We start from the raw sequence: 22,949 nt of genomic DNA, 5'->3' as shown, positions 1-22,949 counted from the left end.
CATCACTCTCTCTAACATTGGCATTAGAAGAACTGCACTCAGATAAATCTGGGGTTTCATTTATCAAAGTGCACATAGAACAAGTTCGAATTATGTGTGAAAGAAACAGCAGTAAGCGCTAGAAAATTGGCAATTGTCACACGTTCGTACACACAGCTGTATGCAATAGATGTTGAGAAATCTCGTAATCACATTTACAAAAGGAAATGCCACCAAATTGCCATATATGGTAAACATCTTCCTTATAAAAGGGTGATTGTATATATATGTGTGTGCAATCTCCAAATTACATTTGGAGAATCTGTGATGCAAACCTGCATATGCACAGTTTATATCAGGTAATGGCTGGTATACCTCAGGTATCTGTGCTTGGCTTTCTCCTCTTCTCACTATACACCACCTCATTAGGCTTATTCATGTAATCTTATGGCTTCTTATACCATTGCTATGCTCATTAAACACTACTCTACTAGACAACCCAACAAGAATACATTATATATATATATATATATATATATATATATATATATATATATATATATGGTAAATGCCATATTTTTGTGGAACCTCTTAAAATAAAGCTACACTTTGATCATATCTTGATTGTTTTATTTCAAATCCATTGTGGTGGTGTATAAAGGCAAAATCACAAAAACTCCGTCATTTTCCAAATACTTCCGGACCTGACTGTATATATATGGCTGAACAGTTTAGGCTCTGGGTTACTGATCAGAAGGTCAGACTGTCAAGCTGCTGCTGTTGGGCATTTGAGGACCTTAACCACATCTGCTCCAGGGGTGCCGTATCATGGCTGACCCTGCACTCTAACCCCAGCTTCCTAGCAAGCTGTGATATGCAAAAAACTGCATTTCATTGGCTCTGTACTTGTACTCTGCACAATGACAGTAAAAGTTGAATCTAATCTAATCTTCTAATATATATATATATATATATGCTAGAGGGGATCCCGCAGGTTGCAGCAAAAAAAAAGTCTTTTGATTTCATGCTAGTGTGGTGAATGAGTTTTGGACATAGAACCTAAATACGTTAGTAAATACCATAGTCAGGTACAAACAAAAAATACTTTCTGCACAAACAGGTTTAAAAAAAAAAAAAAAGACTCATGCACGCCTCTAGCTCAGACCAATTATGAACTCCTAGCATGCTGTTTTAATGATCTCCAGTGGAACTGTCATGAATACATTTTATTTCCTTTGCCTATTAAGGTTATTAGTATGACAAGATTGGTTGACAGTAGAGATCTGAACACTACCACCACTTCCATTACTGCCACGCATCCACCCAAAATGCATGAGGTTGTCCCCTTTATCAGTTTAATTAGATAGATTACTCTACTTGTATTTGTAGCTTCATTGACTACTTAGTGATTTACTCCTGATTTAGCACTGGTGCGTACACAAATATGTGTGCAAATTCTGAAAACTTTTCAATGCAAAGTGTGGGATTTATTAAATTGAATTGTCCATGGACTCTACTGCTCATTTTCAAATAAATGTATTTATCTGAAAAATATAAACACATTTGTACTTAGGCGCAAATGAACATAGTTGACGGTGAGATGCGAATAGATGAGACTTCATTTACGTTGGATGATGAAGTGTGTCAAGCCATTTAGAAGGGGGACCTGACCGATTTCTTAGCTATAAACTTTGAGTGGCTTATCAGAATGAATTCAGCACTAATTAAATTTGCAATCAGTTGTGTCACTGCTGTGACTTAAGGTAGAGAACGAAACAAGGCACACAAATGCAAGACTGTGCAAGCGTTTTCAACGTTGTGCGTTTGGCTACAGGCATCTTTTAGAGATAAATTTTGGTATCCAAGCAGGTATTTCTCAACCATCGAGTAGAATTCTGCCTGCAGTGTTGGATGGCATAATTTCTCTTGGCACAACCTACATTATTCTTGTGTATCCATGTACAAGAGACACCTGCGAAACAGGACTTAAACGGAATCTGCGGTTTGACATCAATAGCATGACTATATTCTTATGACAAGTTCAGAGTCAACCATCAAGTAAAACAAGTAGAATTTTGCCTGCAGTTTTGGATGTGATAGTTTCTCTTGGCACAACCAATTCTATTCCTGTATACCTGTGTACAACAGACACCTGTCAAACAGAATCAAAATCTCCTGATCGGCGCAACAAAAAAGCATTCATCCTATGATTGGAAGAGTGCGAGAATCCTGATATTGCCACAACCATCCATGGCCATGCTCTCTGGGTACGAGGGATAGCATACTCTCTCTCTAGCCAGTTGTGGCAGTCTGTGAGCTCGTATGCGGAAGAGGGCAGATAGCGCCTTCCTCTGAGTGTGTTAAGCTACAGTGCGATGTAGCATGAGCCATCGAGTTTTTAAAAAGAAAGCATTTGGCTGACTTTACGTGTCTCAGCGGAAGCATGTGTTAGCCTTTACCTTTCCCAATTGCTAGCTGTTGTATGATAGGGAAGTGCTGGCTGGTGAATGGGAATTGAGAGCTGACCAAAGCTGTACTGTTTGCATGTTTCCTGGTGCCACTAACATTAGGTTAATTATTTATAATCCAAACTCCTCACCTGCTCAAAGCTCTAAGCTTATAGCTATAGCCATGAAAGGATGAGGGTGTGGTCACCAGACGCCAGTAACACTGCTTGACTGATTTGCTTAACGCAATGTGTCTCAATACCTGGGTGTCAAAAGCTGAGTCGAACCATAATTCTAACAGTTTCGACAGATATATTATCATTTTCAGTAAAACTGCCATGAATTATTCTTACAAATCAAATTAATTTCAGGTTTTAACTATAAAAAAAGAAAAAAAAAACAAAGAACAAAAATGTTTTGGGGTGTAGTTACGTGTAGTACATTTGTACGCATGACCTGCACACATACAACCAATGACTCTTAGCTTTATTGTGTATACAAGACTTCAGGGTTATGCTTATGGAACAATTTAGCATTTTTTATTCATATTTTTTACCATATTTTATTGTTGATATATATATATGGTAAATGCCATATTTTTGTGGAACCTCTTAAAATAAAGCTACACTTTGATCATATCTTGATTGTTTTATTTCAAATCCATTGTGGTGGTGTATAAAGGCAAAATCACAAAAACTCCGTCATTTTCCAAATACTTCCGGACCTGACTGTATATATATGGCTGAACAGTTTAGGCTCTGGGTTACTGATCAGAAGGTCAGACTGTCAAGCTGCTGCTGTTGGGCATTTGAGGACCTTAACCACATCTGCTCCAGGGGTGCCGTATCATGGCTGACCCTGCACTCTAACCCCAGCTTCCTAGCAAGCTGTGATATGCAAAAAACTGCATTTCATTGGCTCTGTACTTGTACTCTGCACAATGACAGTAAAAGTTGAATCTAATCTAATCTTCTAATATATATATATATATATATGCTAGAGGGGATCCCGCAGGTTGCAGCAAAAAAAAAGTCTTTTGATTTCATGCTAGTGTGGTGAATGAGTTTTGGACATAGAACCTAAATACGTTAGTAAATACCATAGTCAGGTACAAACAAAAAATACTTTCTGCACAAACAGGTTTAAAAAAAAAAAAAAAGACTCATGCACGCCTCTAGCTCAGACCAATTATGAACTCCTAGCATGCTGTTTTAATGATCTCCAGTGGAACTGTCATGAATACATTTTATTTCCTTTGCCTATTAAGGTTATTAGTATGACAAGATTGGTTGACAGTAGAGATCTGAACACTACCACCACTTCCATTACTGCCACGCATCCACCCAAAATGCATGAGGTTGTCCCCTTTATCAGTTTAATTAGATAGATTACTCTACTTGTATTTGTAGCTTCATTGACTACTTAGTGATTTACTCCTGATTTAGCACTGGTGCGTACACAAATATGTGTGCAAATTCTGAAAACTTTTCAATGCAAAGTGTGGGATTTATTAAATTGAATTGTCCATGGACTCTACTGCTCATTTTCAAATAAATGTATTTATCTGAAAAATATAAACACATTTGTACTTAGGCGCAAATGAACATAGTTGACGGTGAGATGCGAATAGATGAGACTTCATTTACGTTGGATGATGAAGTGTGTCAAGCCATTTAGAAGGGGGACCTGACCGATTTCTTAGCTATAAACTTTGAGTGGCTTATCAGAATGAATTCAGCACTAATTAAATTTGCAATCAGTTGTGTCACTGCTGTGACTTAAGGTAGAGAACGAAACAAGGCACACAAATGCAAGACTGTGCAAGCGTTTTCAACGTTGTGCGTTTGGCTACAGGCATCTTTTAGAGATAAATTTTGGTATCCAAGCAGGTATTTCTCAACCATCGAGTAGAATTCTGCCTGCAGTGTTGGATGGCATAATTTCTCTTGGCACAACCTACATTATTCTTGTGTATCCATGTACAAGAGACACCTGCGAAACAGGACTTAAACGGAATCTGCGGTTTGACATCAATAGCATGACTATATTCTTATGACAAGTTCAGAGTCAACCATCAAGTAGAACAAGTAGAATTTTGCCTGCAGTTTTGGATGTGATAGTTTCTCTTGGCACAACCAATTCTATTCCTGTATACCTGTGTACAACAGACCCCTGTCAAACAGAATCAAAATCTCCTGATCGGCGCAACAAAAAAGCATTCATCCTATGATTGGAAGAGTGCGAGAATCCTGATATTGCCACAACCATCCATGGCCATGCTCTCTGGGTATGAGGGATAGTATACTCTCTCTCTAGCCAGTTGTGGCAGTCTGTGAGCTCGTATGCGGAAGAGGGCAGATAGCGCCTTCCTCTGAGTGTGTTAAGCTACAGTGCGATGTAGCATGAGCCATCGAGTTTTTAAAAAGAAAGCATTTGGCTGACTTTACGTGTCTCAGCGGAAGCATGTGTTAGCCTTTACCTTTCCCAATTGCTAGCTGTTGTATGATAGGGAAGTGCTGGCTGGTGAATGGGAATTGAGAGCTGACCAAAGCTGTACTGTTTGCATGTTTCCTGGTGCCACTAACATTAGGATAATTATTTATAATCCAAACTCCTCACCTGCTCAAAGCTCTAAGCTTATAGCTATAGCCATGAAAGGATGAGGGTGTGGTCACCAGACGCCAGTAACACTGCTTGACTGATTTGCTTAACGCAATGTGTCTCAATACCTGGGTGTCAAAAGCTGAGTCGAACCATAATTCTAACAGTTTCGACAGATATATTATCATTTTCAGTAAAACTGCCATGAATTATTCTTACAAATCAAATTAATTTCAGGTTTTAACTATAAAAAAAGAAAAAAAAAACAAAGAACAAAAATGTTTTGGGGTGTAGTTACGTGTAGTACATTTGTACGCATGACCTGCACACATACAACCAATGACTCTTAGCTTTATTGTGTATACAAGACTTCAGGGTTATGCTTATGGAACAATTTAGCATTTTTTATTCATATTTTTTACCATATTTTATTGTTGATATATATATATGGTAAATGCCATATTTTTGTGGAACCTCTTAAAATAAAGCTACACTTTGATCATATCTTGATTGTTTTATTTCAAATCCATTGTGGTGGTGTATAAAGGCAAAATCACAAAAACTCCGTCATTTTCCAAATACTTCCGGACCTGACTGTATATATATGGCTGAACAGTTTAGGCTCTGGGTTACTGATCAGAAGGTCAGACTGTCAAGCTGCTGCTGTTGGGCATTTGAGGACCTTAACCACATCTGCTCCAGGGGTGCCGTATCATGGCTGACCCTGCACTCTAACCCCAGCTTCCTAGCAAGCTGTGATATGCAAAAAACTGCATTTCATTGGCTCTGTACTTGTACTCTGCACAATGACAGTAAAAGTTGAATCTAATCTAATCTTCTAATATATATATATATATATATATGCTAGAGGGGATCCCGCAGGTTGCAGCAAAAAAAAAGTCTTTTGATTTCATGCTAGTGTGGTGAATGAGTTTTGGACATAGAACCTAAATACGTTAGTAAATACCATAGTCAGGTACAAACAAAAAATACTTTCTGCACAAACAGGTTTAAAAAAAAAAAAAAAGACTCATGCACGCCTCTAGCTCAGACCAATTATGAACTCCTAGCATGCTGTTTTAATGATCTCCAGTGGAACTGTCATGAATACATTTTATTTCCTTTGCCTATTAAGGTTATTAGTATGACAAGATTGGTTGACAGTAGAGATCTGAACACTACCACCACTTCCATTACTGCCACGCATCCACCCAAAATGCATGAGGTTGTCCCCTTTATCAGTTTAATTAGATAGATTACTCTACTTGTATTTGTAGCTTCATTGACTACTTAGTGATTTACTCCTGATTTAGCACTGGTGCGTACACAAATATGTGTGCAAATTCTGAAAACTTTTCAATGCAAAGTGTGGGATTTATTAAATTGAATTGTCCATGGACTCTACTGCTCATTTTCAAATAAATGTATTTATCTGAAAAATATAAACACATTTGTACTTAGGCGCAAATGAACATAGTTGACGGTGAGATGCGAATAGATGAGACTTCATTTACGTTGGATGATGAAGTGTGTCAAGCCATTTAGAAGGGGGACCTGACCGATTTCTTAGCTATAAACTTTGAGTGGCTTATCAGAATGAATTCAGCACTAATTAAATTTGCAATCAGTTGTGTCACTGCTGTGACTTAAGGTAGAGAACGAAACAAGGCACACAAATGCAAGACTGTGCAAGCGTTTTCAACGTTGTGCGTTTGGCTACAGGCATCTTTTAGAGATAAATTTTGGTATCCAAGCAGGTATTTCTCAACCATCGAGTAGAATTCTGCCTGCAGTGTTGGATGGCATAATTTCTCTTGGCACAACCTACATTATTCTTGTGTATCCATGTACAAGAGACACCTGCGAAACAGGACTTAAACGGAATCTGCGGTTTGACATCAATAGCATGACTATATTCTTATGACAAGTTCAGAGTCAACCATCAAGTAAAACAAGTAGAATTTTGCCTGCAGTTTTGGATGTGATAGTTTCTCTTGGCACAACCAATTCTATTCCTGTATACCTGTGTACAACAGACACCTGTCAAACAGAATCAAAATCTCCTGATCGGCGCAACAAAAAAGCATTCATCCTATGATTGGAAGAGTGCGAGAATCCTGATATTGCCACAACCATCCATGGCCATGCTCTCTGGGTACGAGGGATAGCATACTCTCTCTCTAGCCAGTTGTGGCAGTCTGTGAGCTCGTATGCGGAAGAGGGCAGATAGCGCCTTCCTCTGAGTGTGTTAAGCTACAGTGCGATGTAGCATGAGCCATCGAGTTTTTAAAAAGAAAGCATTTGGCTGACTTTACGTGTCTCAGCGGAAGCATGTGTTAGCCTTTACCTTTCCCAATTGCTAGCTGTTGTATGATAGGGAAGTGCTGGCTGGTGAATGGGAATTGAGAGCTGACCAAAGCTGTACTGTTTGCATGTTTCCTGGTGCCACTAACATTAGGTTAATTATTTATAATCCAAACTCCTCACCTGCTCAAAGCTCTAAGCTTATAGCTATAGCCATGAAAGGATGAGGGTGTGGTCACCAGACGCCAGTAACACTGCTTGACTGATTTGCTTAACGCAATGTGTCTCAATACCTGGGTGTCAAAAGCTGAGTCGAACCATAATTCTAACAGTTTCGACAGATATATTATCATTTTCAGTAAAACTGCCATGAATTATTCTTACAAATCAAATTAATTTCAGGTTTTAACTATAAAAAAAGAAAAAAAAAACAAAGAACAAAAATGTTTTGGGGTGTAGTTACGTGTAGTACATTTGTACGCATGACCTGCACACATACAACCAATGACTCTTAGCTTTATTGTGTATACAAGACTTCAGGGTTATGCTTATGGAACAATTTAGCATTTTTTATTCATATTTTTTACCATATTTTATTGTTGATAAATGAGGCCCCAGAATACTAGCATGTAGAATACTCAAACAAATATTTAGTTGTGGCCTCCTTTGTTCTTCATATCTATCTTTCACTTGTTAAAGGTCATTTATTGAAAACAATTCTTTGATAAAAGTCTTTGCCAAAGAAATAAAGGTAAATATTATTCATAAACACAGAAATCACAATGACCAGCCTTTTTTTTTTTTTTTGTTCCACCACAAAGCCAGTAACCGCAAAGCATAGATTTGTCTTTGTTTGTCTCCTTAACCATCCTCTTACTTTTCTCATTGTGGCATGTAGGTGTGTACAACGGCACTTTGGCTCAAGGCCTGGCAGCACTTATGGCACAGAGCCAACTTTCTACTGTCCCCATGACCCTCACGTGAACCAGTAACTAATCAACAGGCCACTCCAGGTGGTTTGGACAGGAGTGATTAATGCTGAAGTGTGCTCTGTGGAACAACACACTTCTCAAAGCAAGAGGAAGAGAGGAAGTGTGGATATGGTGTTAAAAAGAGAAATGCACTGTGCAGATGACATAAATGACTCGCCTTAACAAGCACTTTCTGCCCCTTGTGGCTCGATTTTGGCCGCCAGCTTGCGCTACCAGATAAGTGCTGCCTTTGTCTCTGCCAACATTATGTAAAAACATCATGTTCAGACAAAAGCTATGGGAAAATGGAGTTTCAAGGTCACAGATCTTTGAAATGATCATTCTTTGCTTTTGTTTAAAGAGAAAGAAAAAACTAACTTTAACTGCAAAGTGCCCTTGAGTGTGTGAAAAGCACTATATTATAAATAAGATCTATTATTATTATTTATCTAACTACTGCCTTGGGCTCAACTCTGCCAATCCAAACAACTCCCAAACAGGTCTGAGATAGCAATAAATTATTAAAAAAAGTTCTTCCAAGGTGCATGTCTTAAAGTCAATATATTTTTTGAGATTAAAGCATCCCAACTTGCATTTATCCCCATTACAACCAAAGGAATTTTTACATAAGATAATCTAAAGTGAATAGTGGAAATACTGTCAGGTCCATAAACACACAAAGTTATGGCTATTTGATCTGTCTACCACAGTATATAGGGGTTGAAATTAAATAATGAATATTCTTTGAGGGTATGTACATCCAAATCGGCTGAACGGTGTCGGAATTACGACACTTTCTATAGGTGGTCCCCCCTTTTTTAAGGGACCAAAAGTAATCGGACAATTGGCTGTTCATCTGTTCCATGGCCAGATGTGTGTTGTTCTCTCATTATTTCACTTACAAGTAAGCAGATAAAAGGTCTAGAGTTGAATTCGAGTGTGGCATTTGGAATCTGTTGCCATTAACTCTCAATATGAAGTCCCAAGAGCAGTCACTGCCAGTGAAGCAAGCCATCATTAGGCTGAAATATCAAAAACAAACCCATTAGCTGTGGCCAAATCAACTATTTGGTACATTTTCAAAAAGAAAGTACACACTGGTGAGCTCAGGAACACCAAAAGTCCCGCAAGACCATGAAAAACAACTGTGGTGAAGACAAACCCTCTCACAACAGTTGGCCCTCCAAGAGGTAGGCGTATCTGTGTCAAAGTCAACAATCAAGAAAAGACTTCACCAAAGTAAATATAGAGGGTTTATCCCAAGATAGAAACCATTGCGGAAAGCCTCCAAAACAGGAAGACCAGATCAGAGTTTGCCAAAAACTTCTAAAAAGCCCATAAAGTTCTAGAACAACAGTAAAGTGCAGTAAAGACCTTGCAGAGCATCACCACGATATCCAGCTCCGGGTGATATCTCTAGGTTCCAGACTTCAGGCAGTCACTGACTGCAAAGGATTTGTAGCCAAGTATTTAAAAAAAAAAAAGTAATTTAATTAATGATTTTTTTTGTCCAATTACTGTTGGTCCCTATAATGACATAAAGCTGTAGATCCTACACCTTTTACCAATTTGGATGTAAATACCCTTAAGTTAAAGCAGAAAGTCTGCACTTTGAGCTCATCTTCATGATTTAACTCCTATATACTGTGGTAGACAGCTAAAATAATACATGTCCAAATATCCATGGCCCTGACTGTAAATCAGGCTTCAAGTGACAAGCAAATAAAGATCATAAGCGACCTTCATAAAAAGGAAAGAGTATGTTCAATATTCCATGCATCCTTTATTCCATTATATAGCAATACAACATCCAGTGGGTTGCTCTGAGGCAACAGCCAACATCAAGTGAGTAATAAATCTGTCTCACAGCACATTTAAGGCTTTTTCATTTGATCTGAGAAAACAAAAATTACACTAGCACATTTTGTACCAACTATTTTTTCTTTTTTTTTTCTTCTGCATTATACTTGCATACAGCAATTCCAGTGTCAATCATTAAAAAGACTAAATACAGTTTCCTGTTTTACGTATCTATCGAGAGGAGAGATGTGTACAGTACGATTATCTTACAAACCAGCATTAAAAGAGGTGTAAAGATAATATTAATAAGTACTGGAAAAAACATTGTTAAAAACATCAGTATCAAAAGCAACAGCGGGGCTCAGTTAGGGCTGTGTTCAGTCAGTCATTAAAAGCAGTCTCCATCAAAATCTCCACTGAGGATAAAGGAGGAGGTTCAAACCTCGTTCAGGACTCGTGGAGAAACACAATAACATTCTGTTTTACACACATGTATCTGCCAATGCAGTGTTATCTTACAGCAATACATAGATGAACACCGATAAGTTCAGCCCATTTGCTCAAAAAAACAAAAATAAAAATAAAAACTAAAAAAAAAAAACCTTCAAATGTTGCAACATGGTAATTGCAGCTACTTCGAATAAACCGAGTTCCTTCTTGTTAATTAAACCATTGTATCTTCTAGTGTCTAGTGCTACCCCTGAATACATTAACATTTGCAAAGCTCGCACTAAAATACGAGGACTTTTAGTGTTATCATGTCTTTGTGTTCAGGGGTTAGAGTCCTTTGGGATCAGTAGATAATATCAGGAATGAGGAAGCAGCTGCAAAATTTTGGGGCGGGTGAGATGATTTTTTGTGGCTCAATACAATTCACCTTGTACCCTTATTGTTTTGCCAGTTAGGTCTCACAGTGATTTTTCTCATCGGAAGAGTAGCAGCTAGTATTAACCTTGAGAAAAGCCTGCTCCCGAGAAATGCTAGACAGCAAAAATGTCAGAGCATAAGGCGTACTGTAGCACTGGCGCCAAAACAGAGACCAAGATTTCATATATGAACACCTTATTTATGTAGTGTGTATGCACAAACAATGCCCCGATTACTGTAGTAACACACAGCACCATGCTCCAGAGCCAGAAACGATGTAGTGGTTTGATCAGTCATGTAACATTGCTGCGTTCTCAGTGGTAGTATTCCTTCACTTACTAGCGTTTTAAAAAAGAAAAAAAAAAAAGAAAAAAAAAAAAAAGACCACACTATACACACAGACTGGCTCTGTAGAAATCTGAGAGCAAATCCTCTTTTATCCCAGTCAAGAGAATTCAACTGACCAATGGAATGCCTAGAAATAATTAAAACAAAACAACAACAGAATAAAAAAATAGTGGTTAACTGAACATAACAGCACAATAATAGTGCATCCATTTATTTATCCCTGTTGGGTATTAACTCTCTCTCTCACACACATACACACACACACACACACTCGAAAAAAAAAAAAACCCAAAAAAAACAGCTAGACAAATCAAACACACAAAATAAGTAAAGTTTGTGGTGCAGTTTAAATGTTTCTTCATCAAGTAGAAAAGAATCGAAAATAAAAATTGAAAATTGATAAAAGGCTTTTCCTCTTTGCAGAAATGGAAAGGCCCCGTTCCTTAATACCACCATGTACACTTAAAAAGAAGAGTCCAGAATTTCTGTCAGCAAGTGCAAATCCTTGACGCTGATCCTCGGCTCGGTGTGTAAAGAGCTGAGAGGAGCTCATCGCAGTGTGTGCCGTGATGTTGTACAGTGTGCTGCAGTGTGCTTTCAGGAGGTAGCCAGCTCGAAGGAGATGAACTGCTTGAGTCTCTCCAGGTACTGGGCGTACAGCTCGATGTCGTTGTGCCCAGCGCCCTCCACCCACAGCGGTTCCACGGCACGCGGGCATCGCTCGTAGATGGCCAGGCCGTGAGAGAAATCGATCACCTCGTCCTCCGTGCCGTGAATTACGAGGACCGGAGAGGCCACCTTTGACACCTTATCGATGCTGAAGCAAAAGGAGAAAAACAGAACCAAGTTAGGCCTTGTTAGGCCAAGTAATCTCTACACAATTAACACAGACGCTACTGAAGACTAAATTACCTGTAGAGTTATTCAAAATTAGACCATTTAGCCCCTATAGATATAGTTCCTTAACATGGAGGCCATTTTAGTCCAATTACGATATGGGTAATCAACATGGAGGCCACTAGACTAAAACTATCAGAGATGGTCAACATGGAAGCCATACTAGACCTTCTGTGATTACTAATCCAAGTCCAAGTCAGAGAATTATTGCTCTGAATAAAGCATATTTAAGTTTAGGATATATAACCATACCACACCATAAGCCAATAAATGGTTGGAGGTGGGGGGTCTGATCATTAGACTAAACACTGGCCTGGACAGCACACTGGAGCGTTCACTTATCCAGTGGGCTAGTTAACAAATTTGAACATGGATGCTATATTACCAACCATTTGGATTAACATGGTAGCAATATATTAAAAAGAAACCACCACAACTGCAAAGAGTAATAGCTTTTATTTTTTTTAATAATGACAACAGATTACACTCCAGTCTCTTCATGCCTGTGTACATTAATCACAAAAATCATAAAACTCTTTAGCGTTGAAGAAATGAGCTGCTTTCTATATGAGCCATCTGTTCATGCCTAGAGACATTTAAGACTGAAGGCATAAAACTTTTATGCTGCTGTGTATCCATTTGGCATATTAATTCAGCGCTCCAAAAGGCTAATTAGTACTTACCATTTATAAAGCGCATGCATCCTGAACGTGCTTGGAAAAAGATTAATGTATGGAAAAGTCTAATGGAATATTTATACCACAGGCCGAATGAGAGAACATGGACTATAATAAGATTCAGTATGGACTCCCTTGGTTGCTTACAAACTCGTAAACAGCAATGATTATAAAGAGAGGGGTTTTGTGCAACAGGGTTTTAAATGTTTTTTTAAAAAAAAGTGCATGTGATACAACTATGATACCACGGCTGTGGTGGAAAGAATAGGTGTAATAAAGGGGACGGACATGTTTGGATTAAAAATCCCAGCCTTTCTGTATCTCTGGAATTGACTGGTGTGTTTTTGGGGTTTTTTTTTTTAATCACCACCTTGTTCAAGAATATTCACATAAGTTGATGGGAACATGACGATTTTCCGCTGGTCCTTCTTTTCAAACACAATACCAATGTTATGACGTCATTCAGGAGACATGCACCTTGTAATTTGGATGGCTTTTAGTCCAACACTATGTACAATTCAATTCAATTCAATTTTATTTGTATAGCACTTTTAACAATGAACATTGTCTCAAAGCAGCTTTACAGAACATAAGAAACAAAAAGCATGCAAACAGTCCTAGATGTTAGACAAAATTATCCCTAGTGAGCAAGCCTGAGGCGACTGAGGCGACTGTGGCAAGGAAAAACTCCCTTAGATGATATGAGGAAGAAACCTTGAGAGGAACCAGACTCAAAAGGGAACCCATCCTCATTTGGGTAACACTGGAGAGTGTGATATGTATATATATATATGTATATATATATATATATATATATATATATATATATATATATATATATATAAAAAGATGTATCGTCCTCACTTCCATTTTTTTTTCTCTGGTCCGCTGTTTCTGGACGCAGTTTTTAATATTCCAATCCACGCCACGCTGTAGCCCGAAAAATCCAGAGAGAGAGTCGCGTCATTAAACTTTCATACATCCATTCACAGTTTTCCTCCTGCCACACACAGCTGTGAATCTCAAATTTGGCAAACCGAGAATCAGTTTCTGGAACGCAGATCCATGGCCAGCTGGCTGGCGCTCTGCAGGGACAGGAGTGGTGTGTCAACTCATCTATCCAAAGGGATGTGTGCATGTGATCTTAAATCTGGAAAAGTGTTAAGGTGATTGGAAACATGGATGCGATGGATCTTCTACAAATCCTGTAGTTCCATCATTGTAGGTGGCAGCTCTTCAAGCGCTACATGGGCGAGCTGAAGTCATGAGCTAAAAACTAAGACAGTCTATGAGAGAATTCTCCAAAAACAAGAGCTCCAAATTTACTAGGATCAAAACTGGTATCTCACAGTGTAATAAAGTATGTAGGCGATCTAGTTAGCGAATTCAGTGCATTAATCCAGGCACAAACAAGTGTATAAATTCCTGCCTTAGAGATGACTCAGCGTCGTTATTATCCTTTCCCTAGAAAGCGTCTACATTGTGTTTGCATCCTCGACAAAAACTCAGCAAGTTGTTGGCCAATGTCACATCACACATAAAGGATATTATTTAAGTCTGATTAGTGTCTATTTTTCCCCCCGACATGTTCAACCATAAGCTGACTCCATGTTTTGCCAGCAACAGAGTTATATAACAGCTATAACAGCTTTACGCTGCACTTTATTTTGCTCGGTTTTGTCAGTGTTTCATACCTGTGTGTTCCTGATTCTGAAAAGGTCACATGTCATCCGTGCAAGCTAATTAATCCTACTGCATGATGCAGCATGTGGTGGAATTCAGAAAAGTAGTACATGCTATAGTTAGAGCATTGAGATGCATCACACCACCAAGGTGCATTTTATTTAAATATACATATCAAATAAAAACTTTTGTTTTGCGAAAGAGAGTTTTTGTTTTCCTGTTTTTTTGATTATGAGAGGCAAAAAAAATACATATATATACTGCTGATGGCTAGCCTGCTGGGTAACTATGAATAAAAAAAGCCTGGAAAATAAATCCTGTCTCCAGTGCCCAGGCTACTGATTATCCACCAGTGTAGACAGTATTTTTGTTCCCAGGATGAGGCCTGTCACTTTTAGAAAGCAGCACTGAAGCTGCAACATGCAGCTTTCTTGGCGAATATGATACCATATACTCATCCACCACCCGAGGGTTCCAAGAAAGTTTGAATTAGACAGATGATGGAATGATGGACAGAACTGCTGCAGGTTTTGCACGAAGAGTAGCAAAGGTGGAATCTTCACAGCTTGTCTAAACTTTAGCTCTACTTATCCAGTTTGATCATAACAGACCTCGAGAATGCTGACAATGACTGCTTCTCACATGGTGCAACGTTTTTCTTGGTCAGTACGTCTGAACTCGCCATTGGGATTAGTCTTTGAAACTATGATGCCAGGAAGAGGGCATTAAGTAATTAATTAAGGCTCCGGGCTAATTCAGTCCTGTCGTGCTGGGGACGATGAAAGTGTACGGGAAGATGTAAAATCTGCTTTTGGGACATTTCAGGTTGCCAAGGTTGCTTGGGACCGAAATTCAGGCAGCAAAACCTGAACGTAAAAGATGGCAGAAACAAAATTCCACCTTACATCAGAAGAGAATAAATGGTACTTCTAAAAGGCCAATAAAACAGACTGTGATCTGTGTGTACTTTCCCCTGAACTGGCAGGAAATGGACTAAACTTGTGTTTTCCTGATATACATGTATCTCTCACACACACCCCTTCTACTTACTCGAATGTGTCTCTAAGCAAAGCATCGTACGAAACACAAGGATATAAAGTAACAGGTAAATGAATGTCAGATAGTGGCTGGTGGATCACTGTGACAGTCAATTATGGAAAATCAAATGTCACACTCTCCTCTGATCCCCATGGCAATGGTAAACTGAGCGGGAAAGTGGCACCACTGTTGCTATTGGTGATGATGCCGTTTGGAAAAAGAGCTAATGTGGATGTCAATGAGTCAGCAGCAGAAAGAAGAATGATGAGGTAAGAAAGGTGAACAAAACGCAGTTAACCTTAATCCATGTAAATCTGAAAGTATTAAATCACGTCAGTATGTGTTGCGCGACACGTGGCTTATTCAGCTAGTTAACAGTCTGGTGATGGAGCTCTTTTACAGGTTATACCTTCCATAAGTAGGCAAGTAATGATTATTCAGATCATATAACTGTACAAGTGGCTTACACGCTTCATATTAATGAAAATAGTTCAGCTGGAGCCCTACGTTTACAGCACACACATTCTGGAGCCTCAACATTGACCTTGGCCAAGTGGCTTCATTTCATCTTACAAACACTCCATCCAGATTCGACGATTTAGGGTGATTATGCTTCAACGCTGATCTGGAATACATTTAATCTTAATCTGTTTTGAGAGAGGGGAACAGTTTTCTAAAGTTAATAACTGCATCAAGGCTGGCGAATTCAGAACTTTACAGCGATCGCAGTAAAATAGAGCACATAACCCCCGCTGCATTTTGTTGCAGGTCTCTACAGTTCCTGTAGTGGAAGTCTCAGTTTTGCCGAGAAAGGACCATGCATTCATTCATTAATCATATTTTTGAAGCCCCAAGGAGCCCGAACCACACTGCTTTCTAATTAGATGTTTGTTTTGCGGACACAGAATTATGCAGAATGAAAGATACCTATGCTGAGCAGGAAACCGGGGATGAGCAACACAGCTGTGTGACAAATCAATAATTGATGACTCCTTAGACCAGGTTTATACTTGCTCTTAACAACTGTATGCAAGATGGCTGCCGTGTGTACCTTGTGTTCGTTCGGTGCATAAATAGTGCATATGTGGGGAAAAAAAATGTAAGCAGTACCAAAGTAAATTATGGGGCCAGTGTAGTGCCCTGTAACATGATATTCTCAATGGACTGAACAAATTAGAGCTGTGTCTCAAATTGCATACTAATGATCTATTCTAGGCAGCCTGAGTATTAACACTAATTGATTTCCCCATTACAGGACATCAAAAGCATCTCATGTAGACTTCAGACATATAGAAAAGACTATTTTTGCGCCAATACTTCCTGTAGATTCGTACATATTTTTAAATGAGAGTTGTAGTTTTGGATTGGAGATGCAGCTCATCACAATCACACTAACAGCAGAAAGCCAGAGAGAAAAGCTGAGCTTGTCTGTCTGCTTCTCCATGCTGCACAGTGTCAAATATGCATCCCAGAACACCGGGCATTAAACTCATTACACATTTTGCAGGTCGACACACAAACCTGACTGACAGGGTCGTTTCCGCTTTGATCTTATTCATTTAAGATTAATTTATCACCCCCTATCGCTGCCTGTTGGTTAACGGACTGCACTTTAGATTAAATAAGGACTTATGCAAGAACTTACCCCAGTTACCAAAACACAGGTAATTCTGTGCTCTTGACTGCTTGAGTCAGTTGTGTCAGGATGCAGAAGAGAGCAAAAATGTGGCCCCCAAGGACAAATATAGTAAACAGAGACAAAAGTGCACTTTTACCTTTATTTGCAGCTGAATGCAGATTTCATTCAGAGATGTTTTCACTGATGGCTTGTTTTTCTGCTATGGTCATAAATTGTTAAACGTCGCAGTAGGGCTGGGCAATATTGCACAAAAAAGAAAAAAAAAATCTTTAATTTTTTTTTCCAAAATTTATGAACGATTCTCAATTATGATTTTTTTTTGTTGTTTTTACACAGTGCAATGGAAAAATTACACAATTTATTTATCTAGTTTTTTCTTTATTAGAATGGACTTTGGAACATGTAGATGTGCAAAAATAGCAGCTGCACAATCTATAGCAAACAGTACAAACAATGGTTCTTTTAAATAAAGAAAAAAATGTATTGTATGCATTTGCTTTAAATGGTGCTGTTACGATTTTTGCATGATTTGCTTTAAATGGCGCTGTTATGACTTTTTTCCTTTCTCAACAAAGTAAATGTCTTTTGTGATATAAAATGCCACCGCAACTGAAGTCAACATGGGGTCGTCTTCTCAACCCCGAGTTCCTTCCCCATTTACGGACTGATGTCAAATAAAAATGGTTGTGCACAGCGTCAGAAATATACAAAGTAAAACATCTTACTTTTAAATGAGTTATACTGCATATACAACTATTAGCTTTAGATTAATCAACAATTGCTTGTTAAAACCAAAATACTGACTATACTGTTTGAGGAGGAAAATACACATCACTCATCACAGCTAGCTGCCTAACTTGTTGCTAACAAAAAACTAACACCGGGCATCCGTTTTTCCACTTCGTTGTTCTAACGTGTCGAGGTCGAAATGACCTGATTCCACCTTTCTTTGCTACGAGCTCAGTCATCAGTGAAGTGCTCCCGTTTATCTTGGTGTCTTTTGTTGATCCAAGTGCACAGTGTTTGGGATTAGTGCAGGCTGTAGGAAGTGGCGTTTATTAATTTAAGAAGGCTATGTTTTCCTTCGTATTGGTTTAAAATTTAAATAGCATTTATAGGTGCTTTAATTAAAAATTTAAAGCACGTATATACAAACAATCTCGATTAGAACATTTTGAAAATCACGTTAAAACATTAACTTGAATTAATCGTGAAAATTGCCCAGCATGTCATTTCTTTACAGAACTACCATTAGCATGATTAACCTTCCTCACTTTGACTGTCGTAACGCATTGCTCACAGGACCACCTACAAAGTACAAAGCCAAAGTACTTTTACAGCAGCAGCATGAATATGAACACGTACTACAAAACAAGATCATATTACACTAATTTCAGTTTCACTCCACCGGCTGCCTGTTTACTTCAAGTTTGATTAGTTTTTAAATCAGTTTTAATAGTTAATAGTTTTGCACCTTCATACATCTCTGAATGCCTGATAATTACATTCCCAATCATGTCATGGGATCATGTAGTGCTAGCTTTCTCCATATTCCACACTAGGGCTGGGCATTATGATAATAAACAATAAAAAAATTACACTATATCACCACACACTTTGAGATATCATATGATAAGAAATTGATATATCCTAAGAAATTATCTTAGCAATATTGATACTGTCTTATCAATTTCTTTTTATAACTTTTCTGGGTTTTCTTCAGTTTTTGTACACATAAAAAGGCATTTTCAATTTAGCAATTAACAAGCTTTAATAATTAGACTTTTACTGGCATAATTTCAATTAATCTTAATTATTATATTGATTGTACTATTCTAGGATTTTGACCATTTTAATGGTGTATTTTTAATATTTGACATTTTCTTTCGCTGTCAATGCTATTATTTTGTTGTTTCTTTTTGCTGATTTTTCCTTTTTTTTTGACTACCATTTATTTCTGTTATTAACTTCACGCTGTGAAGCACTTACAGCTGCATTAGAAATGTACGAAAGGTGCTATACAAATAAAAATTATTATTATTAAATCAAACTTCTAGCTTAAGCAGCATGCAAAGTTTTTTTTTTTTTTTTTTTTGCATCCCTTGTACAGAACACTGTTGAGTGCAGCAGCTGTGATTTGGAGTTTTGGAGCCTTGGAGTTGAGTCATCATAAAGTGGCTGACACAATCCACACATCTTTCTCTGCCTCTTTTGTGCTGACTCCCTCTTGTTCCAGTCGCATGGGGATGCAAATTAATGATTGCTATTGCTCTTTTCAAATCAAAGCAATTCGCATACACGCTCAGGCTCTTTTTCATTCTTTTTTGATTGATGGATGGAGATGTAGGAGGTCTGGCTCTCCCATTCGTGTCTTTGCTAGTGGCTCATTATTGTTGGCATTCAGTATTGAAGTGTGTGTTTGGCAAACGGTGCACAGACCAACCATGTACCAGAATCCACAGGTTATTAGTCCATCAGTCAGACAATGTTCTGGACCACACAAACCTGACTGTGTCGTATATTATTTAAGAGGGTCTGAAAGGCAAAAGAGCACAAGAAATCTGACTTTTTTCCAAAATCTGATTAAAGCCATATTTACATGTGTTCTTCATCACTGTCGCCACTGTCTTCAATTGTCGGTAGCGTGAACATGTGACTGGACGTTACCGTTCTAGGTCTGTTCAAATGAATTTCAGTATCTGAATATTATTTGTATAAGGGCCTAAGGGTTCGTGGCAGCCTAGGAAAACCTTTCACAAGGTGAAATTTCTGCCATATACACTATATGGCCAAAAGCATGTGGACACCTGACCATCACACCAATATATGGGTCTTGCCCAAACTGTTGCCACAAAGTTTGAAGCACACAATGTTGTGATGTCTTTGTATGCTGTAGCATTACGATTTCCCTTCACTGGAACTAAGAGGCCCAAACCTGTTCCAGCATGACAATGCCCCTGTGCACAGTGCGAGCTCCATGAACACATGGTTTGCCAAGACAGAAGTAGAAGCACTCGAGAGTCCTGCACAGAGTCCTGACCTCCACCCCACTGAACGCCTTTGGGATGACATGGAACACCGACTGCACCCCAGACCTCCTCACCCATCATCAGTGCCTGAACTTAGTAATGCTCTCATAGCAGAATGAACACAAATCCCCACAGCCACGCTCCAAAATCTAGAGGAACGCCTTTGCAGAAGACTGCAGTTTATTATAACAGCAAAGGAGGGACCTAAATCTGGAATGGAATGTTCAAAAAGCACACATAAGTGTTATGGTCAGGTGTTCGCAAACCTTTTCTATATAGTGGATATTATATATTTTCTATATAGTACTATATAAAAATCTGGTTACCTCCAACAGTGAAAAGGGAGAAATCTACATTGAAAGATTACATTCTGACTCCACAGAAAGACACACACACACTGATTGCCCAGGAGCAACGTCTTTATATTCATTTCATTTGCAGTCATGTTTGTTAAACTAGCTCTAAAATTTGTTGCGGTGGTTTAAAGAACCTCACTAAGAAGAACAGCAGCACATAACAGCGCTCCTGTACAACTTACTGCAGGCACAATGGAGTATCTGTACACTGGCTTTTTTGGGAATGCTTAGTGAGATGCTAATGACAGCACCAACACACACACACACACACACACCTACCTGCTGTAGGAGTGTATGCCTGAGTGCAGTGGACTATACTTATTGCAGGATCAGTATCAGAAGGGAGTCAGCATTAAGCCTGAAAGCCCTGTAGCCCTGACCAGCTGCTATGCCACAAATACTCCGTACTGCAGTCTTGTGAGTCAAAGAGCCATAAGCTTGCGTACTTGAGATATCCAGACAGAGACATCATGCAAATGAATCCCCACTAAAGATTTTTAACAATGTCTAAGATGATCAGGAATAGCACGGACCAGTGCGCTAAACAGCTGCTCCCCCGACATGCTCTTACTTCAGTAAGTAACAATTACATCCTGATTTGCAGGCCAAATCCGTGCAAATGCTGTTGGTACGGTTCCAAATTAAGGCTACAGTTCCAACGCTGCTCGATTTTCTAGAGTAGTAGCCTTCATTTCACACTACTGGACCCTGAAAGAACATTTTGTACAGCATGTCAATAGAAGGAAGTGAACTTTATTGTACAGACCCTAGTATGCGTCATATGCGTACATCCTGCAATCACTTCAGCATTCAACAGTGTCGAGAATTTATCAAAGAGGCTGTGACTAAAGAAGTGGCGAGACAGTTGTGGAAGAGGTTTTTAAAAAAAAAAATAAATAAATAAATAAATAAATCCTCTCGGTGCACATAGGGCACCTTTAACGTTGCCAGCAGAGCAGAGAAAAGCTGCTTCCTGAATTAACATTACATCCACTTCCAGCAGTGCAGACGGCAATTTAATATCACGCTCTGCTGATGGAAGAGGAGGGTAAAAATGGAGGAGGAGAGCTGGCTGTGAATATGATAATCATGTCTGGCTATTTGCAGGAGCAGTGAACTGAACTGTGCAGGAAAACAATGAACCTTTAAGAAATTAATTCATTTACCAGCTGTGCGGTGTACAACAATACGATGATGAAAAATCTGAGAATCAAACTCAGTCAGTCGGTCATAATGTGTCATCTGGTAACCAGGTGACCAGCAGCAAAGTCGTCATTCATCAGCACCCAAACCATTCTGGTGGACTAAGCTTGTGCAATATCGGCTTTTATTTAATTGCAGGTCTATTGCTAGAGGATCGTATCGTCTGACTTTGACACTGAGAAGATTCAAATTTGAGAAGATCCGACCAAGATTTTATTGGGATCATCTCATACAGTGTGACAAGTAATAATCTTAAAAGACTACTGTAATCAAACAGTCTAAAACTGGCTTTAGCCAGATAAAGCTCATTTCAGCTCTCAATCCACATGACACACAATTTTGCAAATCTCTGGGTTTGCACTGCATCAACACACACAGCATGGGCGGGGAAAAATGTTGCGTGCAAACCAGAATGTTGCAGGGTCAGTGTGAAAATTCTTAATTGATGCCAGGAGGTTATTATAGGCTTATTAAGGGGTGGAGTCTCTCAACAACTCTACTAGCCCACTGGCACTCTAACAGTATAGGCTTGTTGAAGGCACTCTGAGTGACAAATAACACATTACACAGCCATTTGGTGCGTGTACAAAGCATGCCCACAGAAAGCTTGGTATTAAAAAAATAAAAAATAAAAAAACATCCTGCTATTAACTTTCATACAGGTGGAAGAGTAGTTGTAGTTGGCCTCAGTCAAGTGGTGAAATCCGGCTCTCTATTATCCCTTTTTGGATTATTAGAGCCGGGCTTGGTAAAAAGCTGAGAGTCTAGAAAGCAAGTGACTAAAATTGCATGCTCACTTGGAAATTTACTGTGGACAGGTAACCTTAAGGACACGACAGCCCTGGTTCTATTTTATATTTATATTTGCTAGAAGTACCATGGCATTTAAAGTTATCTTGTGAAGTAAGCTGTATAATATCATGCCCTAACAAGCAAATAAGACACAGATTGGATTTCTCATCTGCTAAAGGTTATTTAGCACTACGTATAAACCTGTGTTAGCAACCCCATGTATAAAAGTTCATACAGCTCCAATCTCATTGCTGGAATTTCAAATAAACCAATCTATCAGAGTCAATTGTAAAATGTAATTATGACCTGTACTCATTC

The 22,949-nt window shown here is 38.7% G+C and overlaps 1 protein-coding gene across 3 annotated transcripts in view; it reads right to left on the bottom strand.

Moving 5' to 3' along the window:
- Positions 1-10,065: 10,065 nt before the first annotated feature.
- The window catches only part of abhd17c (abhydrolase domain containing 17C, depalmitoylase), a 43,403-nt gene continuing 30,519 nt past the window's right edge, over positions 10,066-22,949 (bottom strand). For all 3 annotated transcript variants that reach the window (XM_053238110.1, XM_026930761.3, XM_053238109.1), the window contains one exon: positions 10,066-12,134. In XM_053238110.1, coding sequence (XP_053094085.1) covers positions 11,915-12,134 — 220 coding nt within the window. In that variant the 3' untranslated portion in view covers positions 10,066-11,914. The remainder of the gene's footprint in view (positions 12,135-22,949) is intronic.

The sequence above is a fragment of the Pangasianodon hypophthalmus genome, chromosome 11 (genome assembly GCF_027358585.1).
Source record: "Pangasianodon hypophthalmus isolate fPanHyp1 chromosome 11, fPanHyp1.pri, whole genome shotgun sequence".
Taxonomy (NCBI): domain Eukaryota; kingdom Metazoa; phylum Chordata; class Actinopteri; order Siluriformes; family Pangasiidae; genus Pangasianodon; species Pangasianodon hypophthalmus.
The sequence above is the reverse complement of the archived record's forward strand: the minus strand, read 5'-3'. Positions and strand labels throughout refer to the sequence as shown.